This window comes from Orbicella franksi, chromosome 9 (genome assembly GCF_964199315.1).
Source record: "Orbicella franksi chromosome 9, jaOrbFran1.1, whole genome shotgun sequence".
NCBI lineage: Eukaryota > Metazoa > Cnidaria > Anthozoa > Scleractinia > Merulinidae > Orbicella > Orbicella franksi.
The window spans coordinates 16914279-16937442 of NC_138153.1; the positions used below are offsets into that span (position 1 = coordinate 16914279).

The window sequence follows — 23164 nt, forward strand, 5'->3', positions numbered from 1 at the left end:
TCTATTCCGATTTATTTTCATGGACTCTCTTTCATCCTCCGAACAAACTAACCCTACACTTTCAACGAAACTTTCCCCTCATTGCCAAGCCATCTTCCCCCAACCCACGCCATCCCACCCCACCTCACCTCAACAACAACAACAACAACAACAACAACAACAACAACAACAACAACAACAACATTGGAGGGCCAGGAGGTGTCCAAAGCAGGACTTTGGAGAATGCAAGAAAAAAAACAAAACAAAACACAAAAAACAACCAAACATACAAACATACAAACTTTAACTACGTTTCTGGAGTTTATTTGGTTTTTTCAAATTAAATCAAGGACATTTTGCGAGAGGTGCTCTGTTGACGAAATAATAATACATGAAGTCGTATACATGTACCGCAATCATTTTTCATTTATTCTTTTATTATTACAAACTGCTCTTCACGCGTTGTAATAAAATAATAAAAGTATCTTCAAGGGGCTTTTACGTTCCTTCTAAGCGTAAATTTATCCGACAGTTTATCCAAACTGTTCATGTATTCAAGCCATGCAAAATCCAAATCAAAATACACAGAAGGGTAAAAATTTCATGTTACCCAAGGGTATAGGGATTAGGAGAGAATTTATTTATATTTTTTTTGTGATCCATATTCAAGGCGACGAAATTAGTCAAGCAGTGACTCGAACAGTGAAACGGCTATAATTAAAACGTCCCAAATATATATACTGAAGTGTGTGTAGCGTGGTCCAGCCATCATGAAGAAGGAGAACATCGATTGATCCTGTAGAGCGCCGCAAATGATCCCCTATGCGGCTCTGTACAATTCTCGAGTTTCTCGACGACTCCGATTGTCCTTGTTCAGAGGTCCAGCTCTTCTTTTGTTATCTCTCTCATCACAAACTTCTTAACCTGGTTAACACAAGAAAAGCACGAGTCACTCCCTTCCTTTGTAAACTGAGAGTTCAGCATAGTCAACTCCATGAAACGAACTCGCTCAGAACTGGCGCTAACTCAGTATAAAGTAGTAAATAAATAAGAAAACCGAAGTAATTTAACAAATACATGATGTTTTCTCAGGTTTCTGGCCCGGGTTGTTCGAAAGGTGGATAACGCTATCCACTGGATAAATCACTGTCCAGCGGATAGCGTGGTTTGTCTTGTTAACACTTATCCACTGGATAGCGATTAATCCGGTGGATAACGTTATCCAGTATTCGACCAACTATGACCTGGGTTATAAGAATTTTCACAGGCTACGGCCCTGCAACGGTTTGCCTCAGAGAGGTCGATATTTCAGAGAGGTGTCCATGTTAGAGAACTGTTTGTTTCAGGGTTACATCGAGAACTATAAACGTGTCTGACTAAGAGATGTGTCATCTTTGAAGACACCAATCTTAGGCAGGCGTCTGCCTGAGAGAGAAATCATTCCTAAAAAAATAACTCCGTCTACATTACAGAAGTCCTTTCCCATCCTTTCTTCCCCTGGGTAATACGACTATGTCCTTACCTTTCCTGTTACAGTGAGGGGGAATTCATCAGTGAACTTGATATAACGAGGAATCTTAAAATGAGCAATCTGAAAAATAACCAAACAGAGATTTCATCAGACAGGTTGCTGCACACACTAGCTCGATCAACCAAAGCCTGGAATGCAGACCAGCCGTGTCTATCTAATACTTAGCTTTGTTGAACTAGCACAAGAGATCTGAGAAAGAACGAATTAAAAGTGATTTGCTTGCAGGAAGTTAATCTCTTTAGCAGCAGCTGTTGATTGAGACGTCACGGAGCATTGCGTGATGAACCAAACTTGTGCCGTCACACAACATAAATGCGAAGGAGACCAAACAAAAAGAAATACGTTTTTAAATCAAATACTCTTCATAACTTACCTGCCCTTTACAGAACTCTTTGATTTCCTCCTGTGTAGCTGATTCACCAGCATGCAATCTGAAAGTATCATCCAGGCCAAATTATTCATAGGCTATGAGTAGTCCGTCGAGCGAGACGCGAAAGAAAACCGCGAGAAAAAATAGCGCGCTTCTCGCCCCCAGGATCTCGCGCGACCATTTTTTCTCGCGGTTTTCTTTGGCGTCTCGCTCGACGGACTAAGCGAAAGAGGGACTACTCGAAGTCTAAATTACTCAAAGCAAGACTTAAATAATCAAGGGTTAGGTTCGGCTTCCAATTCAGATTCTTGATTAGTTATCATTTCTCTCAGTTGCTTTTGCCCATCAACTTTCACTCTAACAATATCAAACTATGTCCAACACTGAAAAGAGTTCTGAAAGGACGAAAAGTAAATTTAGAAAGGTAAAGCGTCAAAAGGTAAGGTAAAGTCTGCATACGAGCCAAGTGGCCCATCAGGCTGGCGCCGGCTTATCTCGGTTTCTGTAGCATGAAGCGACTAGGAGTATTTTAGGATGCTAGTCCATTCCAGGGTCACCCCTAGCATTACATTCGTCGGTACCCACTTATATACCTAGGAGAAGTGAAGTACTCTGAGAGTAAAGTGTCTTGTCCAAGATCACAATGTCCCCGGTCAGGCCTCCAACCCGGATCTAGAGGCGAGCGCACTGACCATGAGGCCACCGCGCCTCCCAACAACTTTCAGTCTAACAATTTCAAAGTATGTCTAACACTGAGAAGAGTTCTGTAAGGACGGAAATTAAAGGCTTGATTTAATCTTTAAACCCTGAAGTAGTGTTAAGGACCCCTCCTCTAAGGATTTTACACGGAGTGAGCCCACAGTTCCCTAAGAGGAGCTGCTCAGCAACATAAACATGTACACGTGTTACCGTGTTGGTAAGCAACACAACGTATCCGCTAATGCTCGTTGGAGAATGCGAATCAGACACTTTTCGACCTCTGCTTATACGAACGAGGATTTTAAAGAACTTGGATTCTTACTTGATCCATGCGCAAACTTCTTCTCCCAATCGGGAGTCAGGAACACCGATAACCTAAAGACAAATGAAAACAGAAACACAATTTTACCACTCCTTGTCTATGAATTGGACTTTCTTCTACGACTGAAGCTTAGTGAATCGACAGTTTTGCTAAAAGCCACAAGATAAATTTGTTGCGTACCAGTCATATCTTTTGTCCGTTGTGTATTGTTTCAACCGTAAATCGTAGGTTTTACGACAATGGCGAAAAGGTTTGCCCAAGTTTTACTTGGATGTTGTGTTTACTGTTTATCGTTTGTATTCATCTCCTGAACCATACCTTTATCAGCTCTGAATAAACGTTTTTGATCAATTTTTATTGTTACCTTTGCGTTGGCTGTGTCATGCATTCTCCGAAATGTTCGGCATACCAAACAAATGTGTAAAAGTTGCACGTGCGGTTGTTTGTTTCAGGCCGAGTCCACGCCACGCCGGAGAAATTTGAAAACGGAGGTTTCACTCTGAAAACGCATCAAATGTTTTCCGTCCACACTACGCTGGAGGAATTTGAAAACGGAACAATCACCTGTCATTTTGGATTTGTGTTTGAGGAAAACTCGGGCAGGGAAATCACGTGATTATCGTGACGTCATCGTTTTCGAAAAGCTAGGTTTTCAAATTGTTTTCCGTCGGCACGAAAACGAAAAGCCGGGGTTTTCAAATCCCTGCTGTTTGAAAAGCGTTTTCCGTTTTCGTGACGGGTTAGTGTGGACGAAAGGCCTAACCGTAGAAATGAATGTCGCAAATCGTGTGTTTACATAATCAAACCCCTTTTAACGCGACTTGACCGGAAAGGGACAGGCATCGAATCTGTCATCGTTAGTAACTGTAGCCAATCAAAGAAAACATTGTACGATTTGTTTTGTCTTTTGTTCTAGAGAATCTAAGAGTGTGTTGTAATCGAACTCGGGACGTTGTGTGAGGCAAAATATATATGTTCAAAAGTCTATCGTGAGTGAGTGATTTTAGCGCGAACTTTATCGGGAAAACATTGTGTTGAGTCAGGCAAACATCTAATTCCCAACATGAAGCTGCGTTTTCAAATTTCTCCGGCGCTGTTCGGACGGAGCCTTGATGAAACAAATATTGGACAATAAGGGACCGTTCATTTTTTATAAGGTAGGGGGGGCTGGTGGGATTTGGGGGGGGGGGCCATGCGAAAAAAAATGGCTTTCGAGGGGGGGCCATCCCAAAAAAATGAGGGAAAAAGGGGGGGTCACGTGAAATATTTTAGTAAAACTTTAAAATGGCATGATGTTTGAATATCAACAAAATTGCTATAGAATAAACATAGAAGGCAGGATACAAATTTATTATAAACTTTCCATTTGCTTTAAAAAAACGTTTGGCGACAAAAAGTATTTGTAGCTACTGAAAAGAAGTATTTAACACTGTTGTTTTCGAATGCAACTTTCACTGGCAGTCATCTTCATCTTCGCTGTCGTCGAGTTCTTCGTCGCCGCTTGTGCTGCTATGGGAGTCTCTTTCACCAATGCTGCAAGAAGCAGCAATGCTTTCCGTCAGAGTGTACTCTTCAGGGTACATGAAGGTGTAAACATAATCTCTGACTTCCTGCTCAAGGTTGGTGGTGATTCTGCTTCTTGCAGCATTGGTGAAATAATTCCCTTCCAAGAGCTGTGGGATGTATGGCCCATCTCTTCTAAATAACGACGTGGCAACATGCTCAACTTCAATACACTCTTCCGGGACGGCCGTTCTAGGAGGGTACACAAGGCATTGTGGAAGATCATTTCCTAGCGGGTTTCCAACACAGATTCCATAAACTCGTTGGACGTTGTTTTCAGTCCGCTTCCTCTTTCTTTCATTTGACTTTCTGCGGTTTTCTTTTTTCCTTCTCCTTTTGTTGATGTGCTGTTTGAGTATGCCCTTGAATATGCTGTTATAATTGCTCTTCTTATTTTCTAGTGCTTCCACGTCCTGCGTGACCTTCGTCAACTTAGCTTCTATAAATTTGATCTGTTTTACATTAAAACTGTGGGCAAATTGTTCGCCCTGCTTTAAAGCAAGCCCATTGGACTGAAAGAGTGTGGAATCGTGGCATTCAACTTTTCCACCATTGCTCTGTGTTCTTTGATGGAGAAGTTCAATTTTCTTCCATCACTGGGCTTCAACTGGTACCCTGGCATGGAAAACTCACTCGCCCTTTCTGAACAGCCATCCGCACTTAGAAAGATTGCTTCTTTTGCTTGTAAGATGTCAAACTGCCTGGATCGTTCAGCTGTAAACCTTTTCTTAAACGACTCGTCGCTTTCGCCATTATTGCGCATTTTGGAATGAGCCTCTTTCATGATTATTATGGACGTGCCCCGTTCTACATCGTGCAAGACATAGCAGCACTCAACTAACGTCAAGGAGCTTAAAGCAAAAATACGCACTCAACGTATAGCATCAACCCCATTTTAAAGACGGGGTTTGCAAAAGAGGAGGAAATAAAAAGGAGGAATAAACCTATACATCGAGCAAGAGAAACACAAGCTCGATCAGATAGCTGCAAGAAACATAGGAATGTCTCTAGACAAACGTATAGCTTTCTCAAAGTAAAGCTACGGCGTCTCCGAAGGAAATCGTAGGAGAACAAATATGATATCCGTGATAAAGATCTACCTACTGTGCTTGCAAACAGTTCTAATCACAGCCGGGCCCGGCGTCACAATATAGAATGCAAGTAAGCAACATGTTCACGGTAAATTTCATATTTTGTCCCTCAAAAGCAAATTCATGGAGATTTAAAAGCATATCTTGCAATAGAAATGAGCCTAAACAATGCATAAACACATGGCAAATTACAGAGGTGTCAAACTCAACGAGTCGACATGCAGATAACAGCGGAAACCATGCAGACCTATGACCTGTAAAAATTTGCCATAGCACGATCTAACGGCTCAACTCCACTCAATTCCTCCTTATTCCACAACATGAAGTGCCCTTCATGAACACGAGTGAAGCGACAAGAAAGGTCGAGTGACCGAACAGAGAACGGTAAATGTACAAATGTCACGAACCGTAAAAGTCGTGTAGGCTAGTCAACCCCATTTTGCCTTGAAAATTAAGAAATTTTAAACCATAGATAAATTTAAACCACAACAAGTATGCTAAAATTTATAAAAAGTAATCCACTATTTGCAAGATTTGAGAACACTCGTAGCTTTTTGTTTTACCTGGACAGGGCAACATTTATACATGCCTATCACTAGAGTAGAGGTAAAAACCTTCCAAATAAAGACATCTGTAAATTAAATGTAACGATGTGTTACACACAACACATCAACAGATTTCCAGTTTTTTTCACAACACTTCGTACTTGGTTCAGTATCACAATGCAGGAGCAAGGAAAGACTCTGTTCCAGGCCACTGTTACTTCCGTAAGATTGAGAAGTTTATGAATGAGCACTATGAGGAGGGGGAGAACTACAGAGAGTTTCTAAAGTTGTCCTGTCAAGAAAAGGTAGGAGAAATTTGTTCTTTTTGTTGTGAATGGACTGGATCACCCATAGAAAGATATCCTAAACCAGTTCCTGACCATTCTTGCCTACCGGAATACCACTACCTCTCCTACCAGAAGACCCCAAAAGAAGGGCGTGATCCAGATGACTGGCAGCCAAGGGTCCAAGCGAAGAAAGAGCATGGAGGTGGCAGGCTGGTTTTATCTGACCCAGAGAGCGTTGCTCTATTTGCAGATAAGTTTATTGTCAAATCAAAGTTTGTGGTGGATTATCTTCAGCATCTTGAAGTGCTGGAATTTAAGAGGAAAAGGAGAGCAGAAGAAAAGGCAAAGTTAAGTAGGGACGCAAAAGATAAATCATATGAGGATTATCCTTGGACTGAGTTGTGCGAAGATCTAACCAAGCTTAAAAAGCAACGTGTTCCAGAACAAAACAAGTACTTGAACCACCACGGGCTGAAGCAGCATTTGAAAAGCAGCAAGAGTGAGAAAGTAAAGGCAATTGTAAGACATTCATGCTTGCGGCAGAAGAGTCCTCTCAGAGCTGGCCAACCAACACTGAGAAATGCCAGGACATTGACACAAAATGACAACAGGGTAAGTGCTGACAGCAGTGAAACGGATGAAAGTGACAATGATGAGTATGACAGTGATGCCATTGACTCTAGGGGAGAAGATGACTCAAGTGATGTCATTCTTGCATTCATCAATTCAGATGAGGAAGATACCAATGAGAGGCCAAATGCCACACGCTCAGGGCGAGCCATAACTAGGAGATCCGAAATTGACTTCTCTTTCTTTTGATTTGTCTTTTAAACAACAGCTCGCTGTAGTATAGGGATTGTAAATATTGTCTTCATAGTGAGCACAATAACGTGAAGTAGGGGGATAATAGAGAAATATTAAAAAAGTTGAAATCTAAATATTGTTTGTTCAATTTTTTTTTTTTGGGGGGGGTCATCCCAAAAAATGACCGCTATAAGGGGGGGCCGTGTGAAAAAATTGGTAAGCTGAGGGGGGGTCATGCGATTTTTAAATGGTGCTTCCCAAATCCCACCAGCCCCCCCTCCCTCATAAAAAATGAACGGTCCCTAAGTAAGAGAATTTTACGATTAGAACTAAAAATGTACCTGTACATCTTGTATCTTGGGATGTTTGTAAAGAAATTGTTCCACTTCTGTTGGATAAATGTTCTCTCCTCCACGGATGATCAGGTCCTTCAGGAAAACAGAAAAGTAAGATTTCGTTTTAAATGATTGTTTGTCTGTTGTTTTCTCGGCTTTCCCTGTTAAAAATACCAAGTAGGATTTTCAAAGATCTTCCAGGATCAAGACCTGTAAAAGATCTAAAAAGTTGAAGATCTTCCAGGATCAAGACCTGTAAAAGATCTAAAAAGTTGAAGATCTTTCAAGGATCGTTAAAGAACCTTATGAAGATATTAAAAGACGTTCAATTATCGGATAAGGAACTGGATCCTTAATAAGACCTTGACAAAGACCCTTCAAGATTCTCAAGGATTATTTGACGGGAATTTCACAGATTCTTTCCGGGCTCGTACAATATCCTTAAAATTTCGAACATTTTAATTTCGGACAAATTTTGGACAACTTTCGACAATGAGATGAAACATACCTTAAAGGGGCTCAGTCATGGTATTTTGAGTTATTTTGGCCACATACAAAATTACCTTTAAATGGTAGGAAACCTGAAAATAACAGTTTAATAAGATAGAAAACACCAAAGAGATAATGATAAACCATAAAGGAACAAGGATGGCTAAGGATGGAGGAGATTGACACGGATTACAAACGACGAATTTGAAAAATTGAGGCTAAACTTTTCAATATGAGCAAAGCGTGACTGAGCTTCTTTAAGTAAATTTACGCCTACAAAACGCGAATTAGACTGAAACAAAATCCATGAAAATGAGAGTTTTAATGAAGCCTCAAGGTTTTACGAATACACCGACGAGAAAATACATACCTTTTACCAACCGAGTTCGAGGGCCGCACTGTAAGTTACGGAGGATCCGTAACTTACAGTACGGACCGAGAAAACGAGGTTAGTAAGATATTTATTATATCTCTACCGGGTGTCTTGACGGGTTCGGGAACAATTTCTATTCACACAGAACGGCTTCAAATTTCTGACGCACCTCGAAAGCTAGACTAGTCAATTTGAAATTGTTAGTAGGTTTTAATACACAATTTCAGAGGTAAAAGAAAGTTTTAAACTTTTACCTGCTAAAAATATTAAGAACACTTGGCGATAAATCATGAAACATTTTGGCAACAAAAACAGCTTTAAATTTTAGCGGGCCGTATAGTAGATTACGGCCTGCTAAATTGACCAATCACAGCGCGCGTACTAACTGAGAGAATAATTATATCTAGCCGTTACGTATGTCAAGCAGTGTTTCAACTAGAGTTCGCTCCATAAAGCCCGGCATAAAGGAAACTAAGAGCTTTGGAGCTACTTCAAAGTTTTACACTGTACTGTACTGGAAAAATTCGGACAATTAAAATTTCGGACCCTTAAAAGCTTCGGACCGTTAAAAATTTTCGGACACTGTTTTTGTCCGAAATTAAAATCGTCCCAATCTTTTTGCAAGTAAAGTATGTTCATGTTTGCAGAAATGGATTAACTACCAGGATCATTAATGACACCGTCGTGAGACGTGATTTCACTGCAAATGAAAATCCTCAAAGATCCTCGTAAGATTTTCATCAGAGTATGACGCATGAGCGATTGTTGCTTGGAATTTCTAAGGGAGGAAATTTATTGAAAACATACCTTTATTCTCCCAATGATTTTAACGTATCCGTTTTCGTCCATTGTTGCCATATCCCTTCAAATGACAACACAGAATACATAATAACTACCAGTTGCAGCGTGTAAATGCATATAAAAGGTCTTCAAGCGAGTAAGTTTTCGTCTTTTCTCCAAAATTTTTTACGACGGACTTACCCGGAGTGGAACCAACCGCTGGGCTCAATGCAGGCGTCAGTCTTTTCTTTATCTTCCCAGTATCCCAGCATGACGTTGTATCCTCGAAAGCAAATCTCCCCGGCAGTATTGATGGGTAAAACACGACCGTGTTCATCCACGATTTTCGCCTTGAAAAACCGGAGACGGAAATCTGAATAATGTACACTCTAAGTGCGAGTTAAAATGTTTTATGTTTGATCCCCATTGACTAAGAAGAATTCCCTTAGTTGGTTCAGAATTTCAAAGTCTTTGCAAGGTATTTTCAAAACCAATACGGTGGGCTAGGATACGAGTCTTTTTGCGATGCACAAAATTACCTTTTAGCTTTCAGTCTAATGGGTCATCAAATGGTCAACGAAAGCAGGAAAACACCAAAAACGAACAAAAAAAACAAACAGAAAAAAAAAAGGATTTTTAAGGAAGGGAAAGATTGAGACGAACAACAAATGATGAATTGGAATATTTCGAGTGAAATTTCGAAGTTATCAATTTCGTTCCCGGTCGCGATCCTTTTAGTTAGCACTAGACCTCTGGGAGAAATCGAAAAGTAAGCCAGCATTGGTTTCAGCGGCTACTCTTTCTACGCATGTTCAGAAAACGTTATTAAACTTGAACGCATGCGCATGATCAAACCAAACCAGGATTTTCTAGTTTCAGTTTTGATTTCGTCCTGAGCGTTGCGCGTTCGGTCACCCCTGACCGAAAACGCACGTGGTTTGGGGAAGAGATTACCAAGATTTAACATTATTGATGTGCTGAACGTGAGCGAATCAACAAGAGGTGACTAGGCCCTTAATCAGAATCCAAATTTTCAAGCAGGAGTTTCAGTGTCGAGTGAAGTAGTAGGTTGGTACCTCATTATTGGGATGCACTCGTCCTATTGTGGAAACTCGCAGATCTATTGGGTCATCCATGAGTGTCTGATTTGTAACTGGACTTGTTTCTGTCAAACCATAACAGATCTGAAAACAGAAATTTTATAATACATTATTACAAAGTAAAACAGTGAAAAAAGGCAGAGTTAACTTAACAACACAAGCTCTTCGCCAGAGTGAAATATCGCGAATCCTGCATAGGAAAAAAGATGACGACTGGTACATTAACCCGCCATAGTTCCCAGCGCACGAAAACTTTAACAACGCTCGTAAAAACGTACAGAAAAGTTCTCAGACGTTCAAACCTAGCATATACAATTTCGTTAGCACAGGGACAAGTGTTGCAAAAATATGGCTTTCCTTGTACTTTTGAGGCTTTGTAAGGTTCGCATGGCATTGTGGTAAAATGTACAGCCGGCCGTCATCTTTGTTTCCTACGAAGGATTGGCAAATTTCTTGTAACACTCGCGTGACTACTATTTAACTACCTAACTTTGCGGTGTCAGAGGTGCTGTTCACACTCATTACTCACCGTTACTTGAGGCATGTGAAGTTTTGTCATAATCTGTTTCATCACCTCTATTGGACACGGTGAGCCCGCCATGACACCTGACAATGAAGAATTACAAAGAAAACACTTTGATTACCTGAAAAACTTGCGTAACATGCTCTGGTCAATCACAACAAGGATGATGATCTTTCAACCAATCCGGTGCCGGCAAAACAGTACAGAATACGACTGTTCAACGACATGACACGAACTTCCCGCGCTTGGCATCTGCGTGGCGAGCGCTGGAAAACTCACGTGAGCAATTTCTGGTTTAGCCAGTTCTGATTGGTTTGTTTAGTGAGTTGCCTGACAGTTAAAGAGCTAAACAACAACAGCAACACAACAAACAACGTAATATAGCCAATAAGAACTTGTTTTGTTTGTTTTACTTTTTGCCATTTATAAATATATTTACAAAATATCAATGTATAAGGAAAGGTAGCCCAGGTAAACCAGTAAGGCTTAAGTCGTGAAACAAAGTAATTGATGAAAAGGGTTGAAAAAACTTAGTTGTGGTCTGTTTTGGAAAGAGATTCGCTCGTCACGCCAATTCTTTGCCATGTCCTCTGACCTATTTACGCTTGAATTCAAACAACACAAGTATATGTGTAGTCTAACAAAAGCTGCTAAAACATTACACTATTTTCACTTACTGACCTGTATATAGACTGCTACAATCAAACTTGTCTAAAGCGGGGTGATTAAGAACATCAATGAACATCGTCGGCGTACCGTACAGTGAAGTACACCTGAAAACAGAAGAAACAAAAAGAAAAATGCTGATTAGCCAAAACGTCAACCTACCAATGGGCAATTACTTGTTCACTTTTAAAATATGGGCCCGCAGCTAACTATGGCATACAGTTACAGGCTACGTCAATTCTACGCCAGAGAAATTTAAAACCGGTGTTTTCACTCTAAAAACGTATCAGATGTTTCTATCCACACTACGCCGGAGAAATTTAAAAACGCGACAATCAGCGGTCATTTTGGATTTGTATTTGAGGAAAAGTTGGGCAGGGAAATCACATGATTGTCGTGATGTCATCATTTTCGAAAAGCTCCGTGTTTTCCGCCCGCACTAAAACACAAAACCGGCGTTTTCAAATTCCTCCGGTTTGAAGAGCGCATAGTTAGTAGAGACTAACAATGAAGAGCGTTTTCGAAAAGCTCCGTTTTCGTGACTGATTAGTGTGGACGGTAGGCTTAACCGTAGAAATAAAGCTGCGTTTTCAAATTTCTCCGGCGTGGTGTGGTCGGGGTCTAAAATGACAAATTTCAGTCGATGCGATTCTGAATTTCAATGCTTAGTCGACAGAGGCATGCTGTCCTATTTTGGGTGAGCGAGGCAATCAAAGTGAAATTACATTTATTGTGCATCCAAACGCAACGTTTCTTCGTCAACAAGCCGGAGTAGAAATAAATTAATCCAACAAAGCGGAACAAAACCGTTATCATTTTTAAAAAAACGCAGAGAGGTCATTACAAATCAAAGATTCTATAATTTCCAGAAAAAGGTAAAGAAAACTTTCATTTCGGGGAGCAGGGATGGCGCAGTGGTGAGAGCGCTCGCTTCCCACCAATGTGAACTGGCTTCGATTCTCGCCTGGCGCCATATGTGGGTTGAGTTGGTTGTTGGTTCTCGCTTTACTCCGACGGCTTTTCTCTGGATTCTCAGCTTCTCCTCCCTCCACAAAAACCATTATCTCCAAATTCCGAAAAACCTGTTATGGCTGATGTAGCCTCCTCCCTAAAAATTGTAAATTTATTTCAACAAACGAGCCCGTACATCTTTCAAAATGTAAGTTGAAACTTACTTTTCCTGTTGAACAGCTGTCAGAACAGCTCCCGGGTCAAACCCTCGTGATGGGTAAACTGACGTTGTTCCATATGTGATACTCATTAAACTGAAACACAATGTTGGAAAGTTAGTGCCGACTATTTTTAAACCAATTATAGACTTGCTCAGCCTATAGCATCAAATACCGCAATGATTCGATTTAGTGCCCGGGACACTAATTTACTTTTGGGGGTGCTTATTGGAGAGGGCACTTATTAGGGGTGGGACACTTATTTCTCTATGAACATGTAATCTGGATGTGGTTCAATACTTCAATCAAAAGCAACAGCTGCTTTGACTCGAGAACTGTAACAAAATGAGTTCTGATAGTAATGTTCAATCTTACCTTCAGATGAGAAAGCAGAGTTCATAACTCATTCGTCCAATCAGTCTATTCTATTTCAATGTCCTGAATGTCACTTTTGCTATGTAGACTGTTGTTGGAAGGGACGCTTATTACAAAAGCAGCACTGAAGAGGGAGCGCTCAATAGAAAGGGTGTGCTTATTGGAAGGAGAGGGTTGAATCGAATCATTATCTAACGGTATATATCATGGTAGAAGTATGGGTAAAGTGGAAAGTGCTGGTCTCTTACATCAGACTTGCGGTGGGAAGTTGAGTTTAGACTTCCAACCTTGTCTGTTACCCCTGTAGCGTGTTGTTGGACCCAACACACTTTTTACTTTACTTACACAGTACGTCTCCCAACCTGGGCATATAAACATGGATAATGGCAAATTTCCCGAAAACCTTTCTGCAATGTAGGAGGTAGGGTGGGAGGGAGGGACTTGTAATGGAGTGGAGTACACATTTTTGGCTTACTGAGAAACCGACTGAGTGGATTTCTTGTAGTGCGCGTTGAAAATTTGGTTCACGGGCAAGACTAACAGACCACAAACCAGTGCAAGTGAGTCTGAGTTGAACAAGGAGACTGCCGCTGCTTTACTTAGGTCACATTTTCACATGCATCACTTGTGACATGGGTTGATGATCTACAGTGTAGCAGCATAGTACAGCTTACCTTCCAAGCACCATTCCAAAACAGTGATAAAGAGGAACAGGGATGCATATTCTAGAATACTAAAAAAGTGTCATGATCAATACAAAGTAACACAGGCAAGACATGATAAACAGCACACTGGTGTCGCACAGGTCATGGGTTCGAATCCTGTTCAAGCCTGAATTTTTCTCAGGCTTTAATTTCACAACTGCTTAAGTCTTGTATATAACTGCGATGATCATCCATGTCTTCATATCTTTCTCCGCAGTTCAAAAATACCTTTGATATATTCGCTTACATTCTTCAGCATTTACAGGTACATTACAAACTTATAACGTGACCAGCTCCCGGATGGCTTGATAGCTCAGTTGAAGGAGCACTGCACTGGTATTGCAGAAGTCAAACCATTGGTTTGTGGCCTTTTCACTGAATGAATTCTGTGAAATTTAAACTGAACAAGACAGTACCTGATTTTCGTAATTTAAAATTTCTCCAACAAAATATGCATTGTTAAGAATTGAATGGTGGGATAATGTAGCACCTTTGGGATTTCCAGTTGTGCCCTGTTAAAAATACAGAAGATATTTAGCATTAGCAAAAAGACCTTTCAAGTAAAATGATCAATTACCTTGGCTGAGCATGAGTCATAAAACTATCTAGCTCAGACTTTCTCCACTGTTGTACACAATACAGGTATTTTGCTGCTACCCATTGTGATGTAAATCCCCATAAATCTGGTAAACCAAAATGAGAATAGCCCTCAGCTTAAAAGGGCCAGGTCATAGTATTTTGGGTAATTCTGTTTATTTTTTTTTAAGCTTTGAGTTTTAAACTTCTAATTGATACAGCAACAGTCCTCTATTGGCAAACTCTCTGCCACCTAACAAACAAGCATGATTTCAGAGCATGATAAATGACACTGAATACAAATTAACTAAACTTGAAATAGTCAGGATGCTGTTTTTAATGTTTACCCTTAAATTGAAAATGAAGTGTTACTTACAGAAGTGAACTGGATGTTAATTGGATCGTCGCTTTGAAGCTCATTTTGTAATTTGCGTAACTCTCTTTTTTCTTTTGCCCCTCCTGTTTCCATTAACTCTTGAAATGCCATTGTGCCGCTACAATTAAACACCAGAGACAATCATTATCACTTCCTCCTTATCAGGTGTGGCCCCGTGCCTGTTTCCACCATTTTACAGTAAAAGGTCAGACTTTTTGGAATGACCTACTACAGAAACCCAGGGAAAGGAACTTTAGGGAGTTAAAATCCAAAACATTTCCTGGGCTAGCACAGCCCTGGACCCCTCTACAAACTTGCGCCTTCGGCATTCATTGTTTTGGAAATCGGTGACCATTTTTCTTAGATCTACACCTACCAATAGCAAGTTTTGGAAAACCATGATGGCAATGTCAACAGGAACATTGTTAAACAAAAGGTTTAATGAGCAGAACAATGGTTGTGCATGTTGTGCATTATAATTCTTGGTACATTTCTTTGCCGTCCTCTGCTAAACAACAACAGGAAATGACCAAATTCTGCATTAGCTGTTGAACATGAACCATGATAGCTAATTTTCAAATTTATTGCTGTGTTCTAGATTCAATTCATGATACATGTAGTTTTGACAGCGATTAACAAAATGAAAGTAAATGACTTAATTGAGAGTATCATGAGATTCGTAGGCAAAATATAAATTTATTTTTCTAACTGGCAATATTGTCCTCCGCATCGCTTTCGTGGTTACTTAAATTTCCTAGTGATGCCAGCTTGGGAAGGTTTGGCTCAGAAATCAACAAATTATAAAATTAACCTAAAAGTTCTTTCATGATCCTTGCTTGCCATCACAACCAGCTTAAGATCAGGAACTCTGTGAAAGATAGTCATGATAATATTAGTATACATTGGCATAAATGTAACTTTACTAGCACACTTACAGTACTTGTTTCACTTTCTAGTTAACTGGTTGGGAGATCAAATCAACCTTATCCTTGATTACCGAACTTTGTGAGTGTCTAGTGCAGTCCTGGCCCTCTCACTGTCATGCAATGCGACACTCTCAGGAGAGAGACAGAGAGGCCATAACTGGACTAACTGAAGCTCCTGCAGACACAAGTTCTATATTTATTTCTAGTAAAACTAGGTCAAGGTCACCCAACACCCACCTCAACAAATTATCTGAACACCTAATCTCAACATTTAAAAAAAATTAAAAGTAGACAATAAATTTACATTGATTCACTACCTATAAATGTGACTTTGTACCTGTCTGCCTGTTTCTACCATAATGCAAGCATCACTAAGTGTCCATGGTAACTTCAAGCCATTTGAAAAAGAAAAAATCTAAATGAGTGACTCTGAAGGGAGTCTCTGAAATAAGGTTGTCACAGAAGAAGTCAGTGTATTTGCCAATGGCACTATGACAAAAATATTTGTTTAAACTGTGGATAATGCCATCCACTGAAAAAATCACTATCTTCAGTGTCTGCCTGTATGACTGCCTGTCTGTCTGTCTGCTTGTCTGACTGCCTGTCTTCCTGTCTGTCTTTCTGCCTGTCTGTCTGCCTGTCTGTTTGTCTGTTTGTCTCCCTGTCTGTCTGTCTGTCTGTCTGTCTGCCTGTCTGTCTGCCTGTCTGTCTCCCTGTCTGCTTGTCTGCCTGCCTGCCTGTCTGTCTGACTACCTGCCTGTTTACCTGCATGTCTGTCTGCCTGTCTGTCTGTTTGTTTGCCTGTCTGTCTGTCTGAAAGAAAATAATTAATTAATTAGAATAATTAATTAGACTAAACTCATTCAAAACATACATTTTTTTACATGCTTCATAATTGAATTTCATTTGAAACAGTTGACCTTTCACTGAAGAGATCTCCTGTTTTTGAATGTGACAGCTCATGTACAAAGTGAATTAGCATGTTGTAGTAATCCTGTGTTTTGAACTGGTCAGCCATGATGAGAGCTTTGCAGTTGACCTAAGATTATTAAATATTAAACATTATCAACATTTTAGTCTGAAACATTACTGCATTTGTAAAAATCAAAATAACAAGTATTAACTATTTTATCCTTGGAAATTAATTTATTATTATCGTGGTACTTATTAAATACCTTTTTCAGAGCATACTCCACCTCTGGAATTTGATACGCAGGATTTATGTTAACCTAGAATTATGAAACAACGAGACAATAGTGTAAAATTTAATCCATAAGGGCTGGTTCACACTTTGACATGAGAATAAGCATAAGCATAAACATAAGCATAAGAAAAATATGTGTGAACCGGGGTTACATAAGCATAAGCATAAGCACAAGGAATGGAACTTTTTCCATTTTCTTATGCTTATGCTTATGCTTATGTTGTGAATACTTGAGTGTGAACTGGGTATAAACAATATGCCATTACAACAGTAGCCACCAAAATTTTACTACTAAACAAATCCTATATTAACTAGAACAATTTAAAACTAACTACAGTTTTGAACTTACCAGTATCAATCCAGCTTTAGCAGTAGCAAACTGAGTGATGACCCATTCTCTCATGTTAGGACCCCATATTCCCACACGGTCACCTCTTTTTAAGCCCATGGCAAGAAGTCCGGCAGCAAGATCATCCACCTGAATAGAACACAATATTGTCAATCAATACTTATGCAGATATTAAAACAGGATGAAAGTGGATGCATAAGGGCACCTTTTTCTCCTTTCCTGACCGTGAATTTTATATTCAATCTCTTGATCTTGCAAGAGAATAAACTATGCATACAGTTGAACCTATGCTAATTAACACTGACAACTCCTGTAGACTTACACCTTCAACAATCAAGTCTTTTTCTTACAGTTCCACTCATTTACTGATATTGTTATTTTTCATTTGAACCACCTATTTGCAAAGAAATTAGAATTCAGAACACATAGATCTAGCAAACGTATTCTCACCATGAAGAGTTATGAATTCACATTTGCATAATAGCCACTCTATGCCTAATAAAGGTTGCATTATGGGTGAAAAAATTCTGCAAAAGGCATAGTAAGCTGGGAGGAAGGAAATTGCCAGCATCACTAAAGGGGACGTGGGTGGAGAAACTTGCTTTAGCTGTTGTACTTGTGAGAAGAGCAAGATTTGCATGCAGTGTGTGTATATAAGGTTCTGGGAATCTCCCAGGGGGGCTTAAATAACCAATTGGGTGATTGCTGCAAATGAACATAGTTATCCAATTTGGTCAATAGTGGTGACATGGCTTTTATGTGAATGAGAATGATCAAAATATCTTGATAACTCCAGTTCAGCTCAATTTTTCACAACTTCAGGGTGGTCACAAGTGACCTGGTTCAAGCAAAAATCATAATCCAACTCATGATCATTCATGATTTTCCTGATTCTGTAGCCAGCTACTCTAAAAATAAACGAAAGCCTATACCTACTTCAATAGTTTGCAAAAACTTTGAAGGTTCCCTAGCTGGTTCAATATACCAGTACTATTAATTTATTACTGCATTTAACTTAGCCTTCTTGAATCAACCCCTAACCTCTCTTTATCAGTAGTTTTATTTAGCCTTAGATTATTTCCTGTTCCTGTGTAGTTCAAAACAGCAGAATTTTTAACAACTAACTAAAGGAAATAGACAGCCAGAAACCAAAGTCAGTGAAGAGTGATGGTCGAACAAATTAAGTCTGACTCACTGTTTTTGTTTCTCTAATGAATGCTGTAAACTATTATTAATACCTCCTCTTGGAATTTAGCAAATGTAGCCCTCTCATTATCTTCACAGCAGACATAAGCCTCACGGTCTGGGAATTTTTCTACAGTTTTGTCCAGTTTTTGTCCGATTGTTTCACCAAGAAAACGCTTTGTAGACAGCCCTTGACAGTAACTGAACTGGAGTTTCTCGTGAGAGCTGCTTGAAGGAAAAGAGAAATACTGTAAATAGCTGTATAGTATTTTTATTTTCTTAGAGGTAAATTGTCCATTTTAAGTCTGTTGATAAGGTGGATCAAAATTAACCACCTAAGAAATAACCTGACTTTTTTTACCCACTCAAGAAAAGCCCTTCCCCAGGGGAGGGGAAGGGTATGGACATAAAATAAAATACCTGCCTTATATCTAGCCTACATTTTAACCATATTATGTGTGAATAAATATAAGTGACCACACAATACTGCTGAAATTCATCTTGAAAGTCGCCCAGGCAAACCATCCACGGTAAGTGTTTAAGGTATCTTACTATAGTTTTGATGGACAGTAGGAGGCCAACCTTTAGCTCTTTCAAAACATAGGCATGCAAGGTGTGCAAGAGTTATTTTTTTTGTGAACTATAAGTTTCGGAGATAGGAGCATTCATGAAACTGTTTACAGTAATGATTTGGTTGATTTGACAAGTTTTTTTGGTTGCGATGTACAGCAAGAAAGAAACTGGGAGTTTATTAAGTACATACGATTTTACATCGGTAATGGTAAGATAACTAAATAGTAAGCCCTAAAATGTTTGACTGAACAAACTGCAGTAATCTGACACGTCTCCAGATGTAGATACCATCTTATTTTCTAACAGGCAATTTTATTCGTTCTTTGATACAATCCACACTGTGATTGGTCTGACACGCGCACATGCATAACTCCCTCACTCACCGATCACGTAGCCCTTCCCCCGGGGGGGGGGGGGACTCCCTTATATGGGCTATATAGGTCTGTGTGGCCCCGCAGGGTATGGTTTTTCAGCCGTTTTGGTCATAAATAGGGTATCGATTTTAGCTGATTTTGGTCATTTTGGTCATAAATTGGGTACGGTTTTTGCACTCTAGCCTTGATATGGGTATGCTTTAAGAAGAAGCCGCTTTTTCATCATTATCGAAAAGAAAATCAACAAAAGCCCTTCACAAATTTAGATGTTTACGGTAATTTAACATTGGTTTGAACTAGGGAGCTAATTATAACGCAGGTCTGAAACAGGGTTTTGATTTGAGGGTCAGGTCATAAATAGGGTTTCGAATTTTTGCTCAGGTCATAAATAGGGTAAGGCATATCGCAGATTTTGGTCAAAAATAGGGTAAGGGTTTTGGGAAGCGGGCCGCACACCCCCAACCAATTTTTCTGGGAGTACCCCCTCGGGAACCCTTCCAGCCCCCAAGAGGAATTTTTGCTCAAAAATACTCAAGTTAAGAGAACTTTTCGCATTTTATACAAGTCGTAAGTTTACCCTTTTTACACAACACAACACAACAACACTACTTCACCAAACATTGAAAGAAAGAGAAAAAACCTCTCTGACATGTTGAAAGTCTGATTTAATTAAATTGTACTTTAACTTGGTGTCACACAGTCTTCAAAGAACATTTGAACAGTTTTCATACTTTTTACCTTTAAAAACATCGGACTGAAAAGAATGTCATAAAATGCCCATCAAATAAAAATATTAAACTGCTACTGCAGAGACGTAAAAACACTCTAGAAATGAAAGCTTCTTTTTTGTTTAATATCCTGGGAACAATAGCCGATAACTTGTAAGCTCTAATTGAATTTACTCCCATATGAAAAACAAAAGTGTCGAGTTACCATTTGTAACTAAAAATAGCAAACATCTCGTGGGAACAAATGGTGACGATTCGTCAGCTCTAATTGAATTTACTACCTTGTGAAAAAACAAGAGTGTCAAATTACCCATTGTAACTAAAAAGTAAAAATATCTCGTTACATTTGCATGCAATAAGAACAAAACAATCGTTACCTGCACTTACTATTGTAAACGTTAGAACTGCTTCAAATCTAAATAGTCTCGTCTCCTCTAAAACATGTCCTAAGAACTAGAACCGACGATTCGTGACCTCTAATTGAATTAACTCCTTGTGAAAAACAAAAGTATCAAGTTACCCTTTGTAATTAAAAATAAAAATATCTCGTGCCATTTGCCTACTACTCATGAACTGCTTCAAAACTCAAGACTCATCTCGTTCATAACTAGCCACCATTACACTGAAAATTATGCACTCTAAAACAACCCAATGTACGTATGTAACTGTCACACTCCCCTCCAAACCGGACTAAAAATCACAAACTGGCAACAAACACATCACTCTTTATTTTTCAATTACCAAAGTCCTTGTGTTTATATATACCTTGTGTTTCTCACGTACCATTTACCTTTACAACAAGAAATTTGATTGGCCATTCATAGTAGATCCAATCTGATTGGTGTGACATACATACATCTCTCACTCACTCACTCACTCACTCAGTCACTCACTCACTCACCCATTGACCCGTCCATAACATACCCGACGCGCCGACTAAGAGGTATTTTTTTTACAAAAAAATAACTCAAAAATTGTTCCAAGAAGTTTTTCCTTTCTCCAATTACTGTTTTCTTATTCTTAATACCATTACATGTGATAACTGAACAATTTAAACATCAATAAATGGAAAAATTGAATGACCAAGTGCCTAGGAGAGACTGGGCACTAGTACATGTATGTTTAATGACGTTTTTCTCCAAATCTACCCATATGACCCCACCTCAAAACTTCAGGAATTAGAAATTAGCTCTATTTGAAGATTAATGCAAAGTAAAATAAAAATCTGTAGACAAGAAAATGCAAAGAAAGAAAATGTCAAATTTCAAAAATAGCATGAAAACTGGCTCCGGACGCAATTTACTCCTAAAAGGGTTACCATTTTCTATCAAAGGTATATGAAAGGGTTTCCTTATCTGTCCAAAACGGGTACCAGTATATAAATGGGTAAGGGTTTGGATTTTGGTTTGAGTCTCTACGTTTAAAACTTTGTTGGGTATCTCTGAGACTCGAGCTGTGCCGCTCAAATTATCAGAAGTTCAGGGCGGTAAATGCCAGGCCACCACATCTCTTAAAACCAATTGATGAGCAGAAAACTTTTCTGCCTGATAATTTTACCTTATGCAAATTAGAAAAACCTATCAAATTTTTTATTTCAGGCCAGACAGAGTCCAGAAACCTACATAATATAAATCCACTGAAAACTCAAATTTTTAGAAAGGAATCTCGTTTTGAATATTAACCTCTTCACTTGAAGAGCGGAAGTCTGAAAAGAATAATGAAAACAAAGTTTAATGAATTATTTATTGAATTAGCTTACTGTAAGCCTACAGTACTTTTTCATTTAAAAGTTACACATATGAATACTTAACAATTGGACTATTAGCCAATGAGCGCACGAGAATCTCTGCAGTTGTCGTAAAATGACCCGTAGCCTGCAACAACTGCAGAGATTCTTGCGTGCTCATTGGCTAATTTTCATTGTCGATAAGCAGACAATTTGACAATTTGTTATCGTAAGAAACAAATTGACGTCAGTTTTTCATGTGTCTGTCCTGTTGTTGATCATGAATTTCGTTGTAGCATTGTCTAAGTAGCTGTGGATCATGGATCCACAGACTACTTTCACAATGTTATGATGAAATTCATTGTCAATAACAGGACAGACACATGAAAAACTGATGTCAATTTGTTAAATAGCCCATGAGGTGAAGACAAATGGGCTATTGACCCATGGCCCTTGAGGGTGAAGGGTCTAATAATTGTTTTAGTATCACCCAACTAGTCGGACAGAAAAGGCAATAATAAAGTTAGCAAATGCAAGTTGAAGATATATTTATTTGGGAATAAAACGAAAGAAAGCGTCACGCTCAATTGCGCCAATTTCGCTACTCGAGGACTATTACTAATAGTGTTCTAGTAGCGTAGCCAATTAAAATGCAGGATTTGCATTAGTCCACTAATTGGGTGATACTAAAAAAAGCTGGGAAAGCTGTTAATAATGGTACGAAGTGAGAACCATTTCAGTGAATCTCTAAAAGTAAGAATAAGAAGTTATCCTCATAGCTGAGGTTTCGATCGTGATCTCGCTGTAAAACCACACCAGTAAAAGGCGACTGAGACCTGCGCGGCGCGACTCAATGCCTACTCTAACCAAATAATTTCTAAGGACGGGCCTGAAGTAGAATTCCTAAACTTTGAGATGATCTCACCTCGTGGATGAATACCGCACCTTTCTGCAAAATCCACACGATACTGGTTGAGCAAATCTTTGCATCCATCGAGAGTACATTCGCATAATGCTACATTTTCCTGCACAGCTCAAGACCTTTTGCAGTGCAATTGAACTCGCTGCCATTTTGATCTTGTCCTCAATCGAATGCAAACGAGAGAGATCTGGTGGCTAACAATAATAAGTAGGCACGCAATAGCATGCAAAGATTACTTGAAACCGATACCCGGAAGAGGGGGTTAACTATTTAATAATGTTTATTTTTAACTTTCCTCTCTGTATACAAGCTCTAAACTGCCTTCATTGTGAAGTGAATTCAAAGAAACCTCTTTTAACTTTTGGTTTCCATTCTAGAATTTAAAACAGCAGTTTTCTTCGATCGGAGGCAGTCTCTCGTCTTTTGATTCACTTTGCTTTGGGGCATTGAGATGTTTTAATATCTCAGCGAAACATATCGGTATTTGGCCTTTCGAAGCCTTTTTCTGCCCTCGTACAGC

At 39.3% G+C, this 23164-nt stretch overlaps 1 protein-coding gene across 1 annotated transcript; it reads right to left on the reverse strand.

The window, feature by feature from the left end:
• Positions 1-160: 160 nt before the first annotated feature.
• Positions 161-23162, reverse strand: LOC145497747 (medium-chain acyl-CoA ligase ACSF2, mitochondrial-like). Its single transcript, XM_081477593.1, has 20 exons — positions 22648-23162; positions 18375-18546; positions 17137-17265; positions 16759-16812; positions 16504-16622; positions 15469-15525; positions 14658-14775; positions 14122-14217; positions 13676-13734; positions 12633-12722; positions 11473-11564; positions 10798-10874; positions 10245-10352; positions 9370-9518; positions 9196-9250; positions 7533-7619; positions 2902-2954; positions 1884-1941; positions 1502-1570; positions 161-903 (listed from the first exon to the last, which is right to left on the reverse strand). Exons 1-20 carry the CDS (start codon positions 22791-22793, stop codon positions 853-855), a joined length of 1839 nt encoding a protein of 612 aa, XP_081333719.1. The 5' UTR covers positions 22794-23162; the 3' UTR covers positions 161-852.
• Positions 23163-23164: the final 2 nt, after the last annotated feature.

Excerpts from the sequence above, each read along its gene's own strand:
- LOC145497747 (XM_081477593.1), bottom strand. The coding sequence starts at position 22,793 with ATGGCAGCGAGTTCAATTGCACTGCAAAAGGTCTTGAGCTGTGCAGGA. Across the intron at positions 9,251-9,369 it reads AGCGGTTGGTTCCACTCCGG|GGATATGGCAACAATGGACG; the intron begins GTAAGTCCGTCG and ends TGTCATTTGAAG. Across the intron at positions 2,955-7,532 it reads CCAAGATACAAGATGTACAG|GTTATCGGTGTTCCTGACTC; the intron begins GTACATTTTTAG and ends ATTTGTCTTTAG.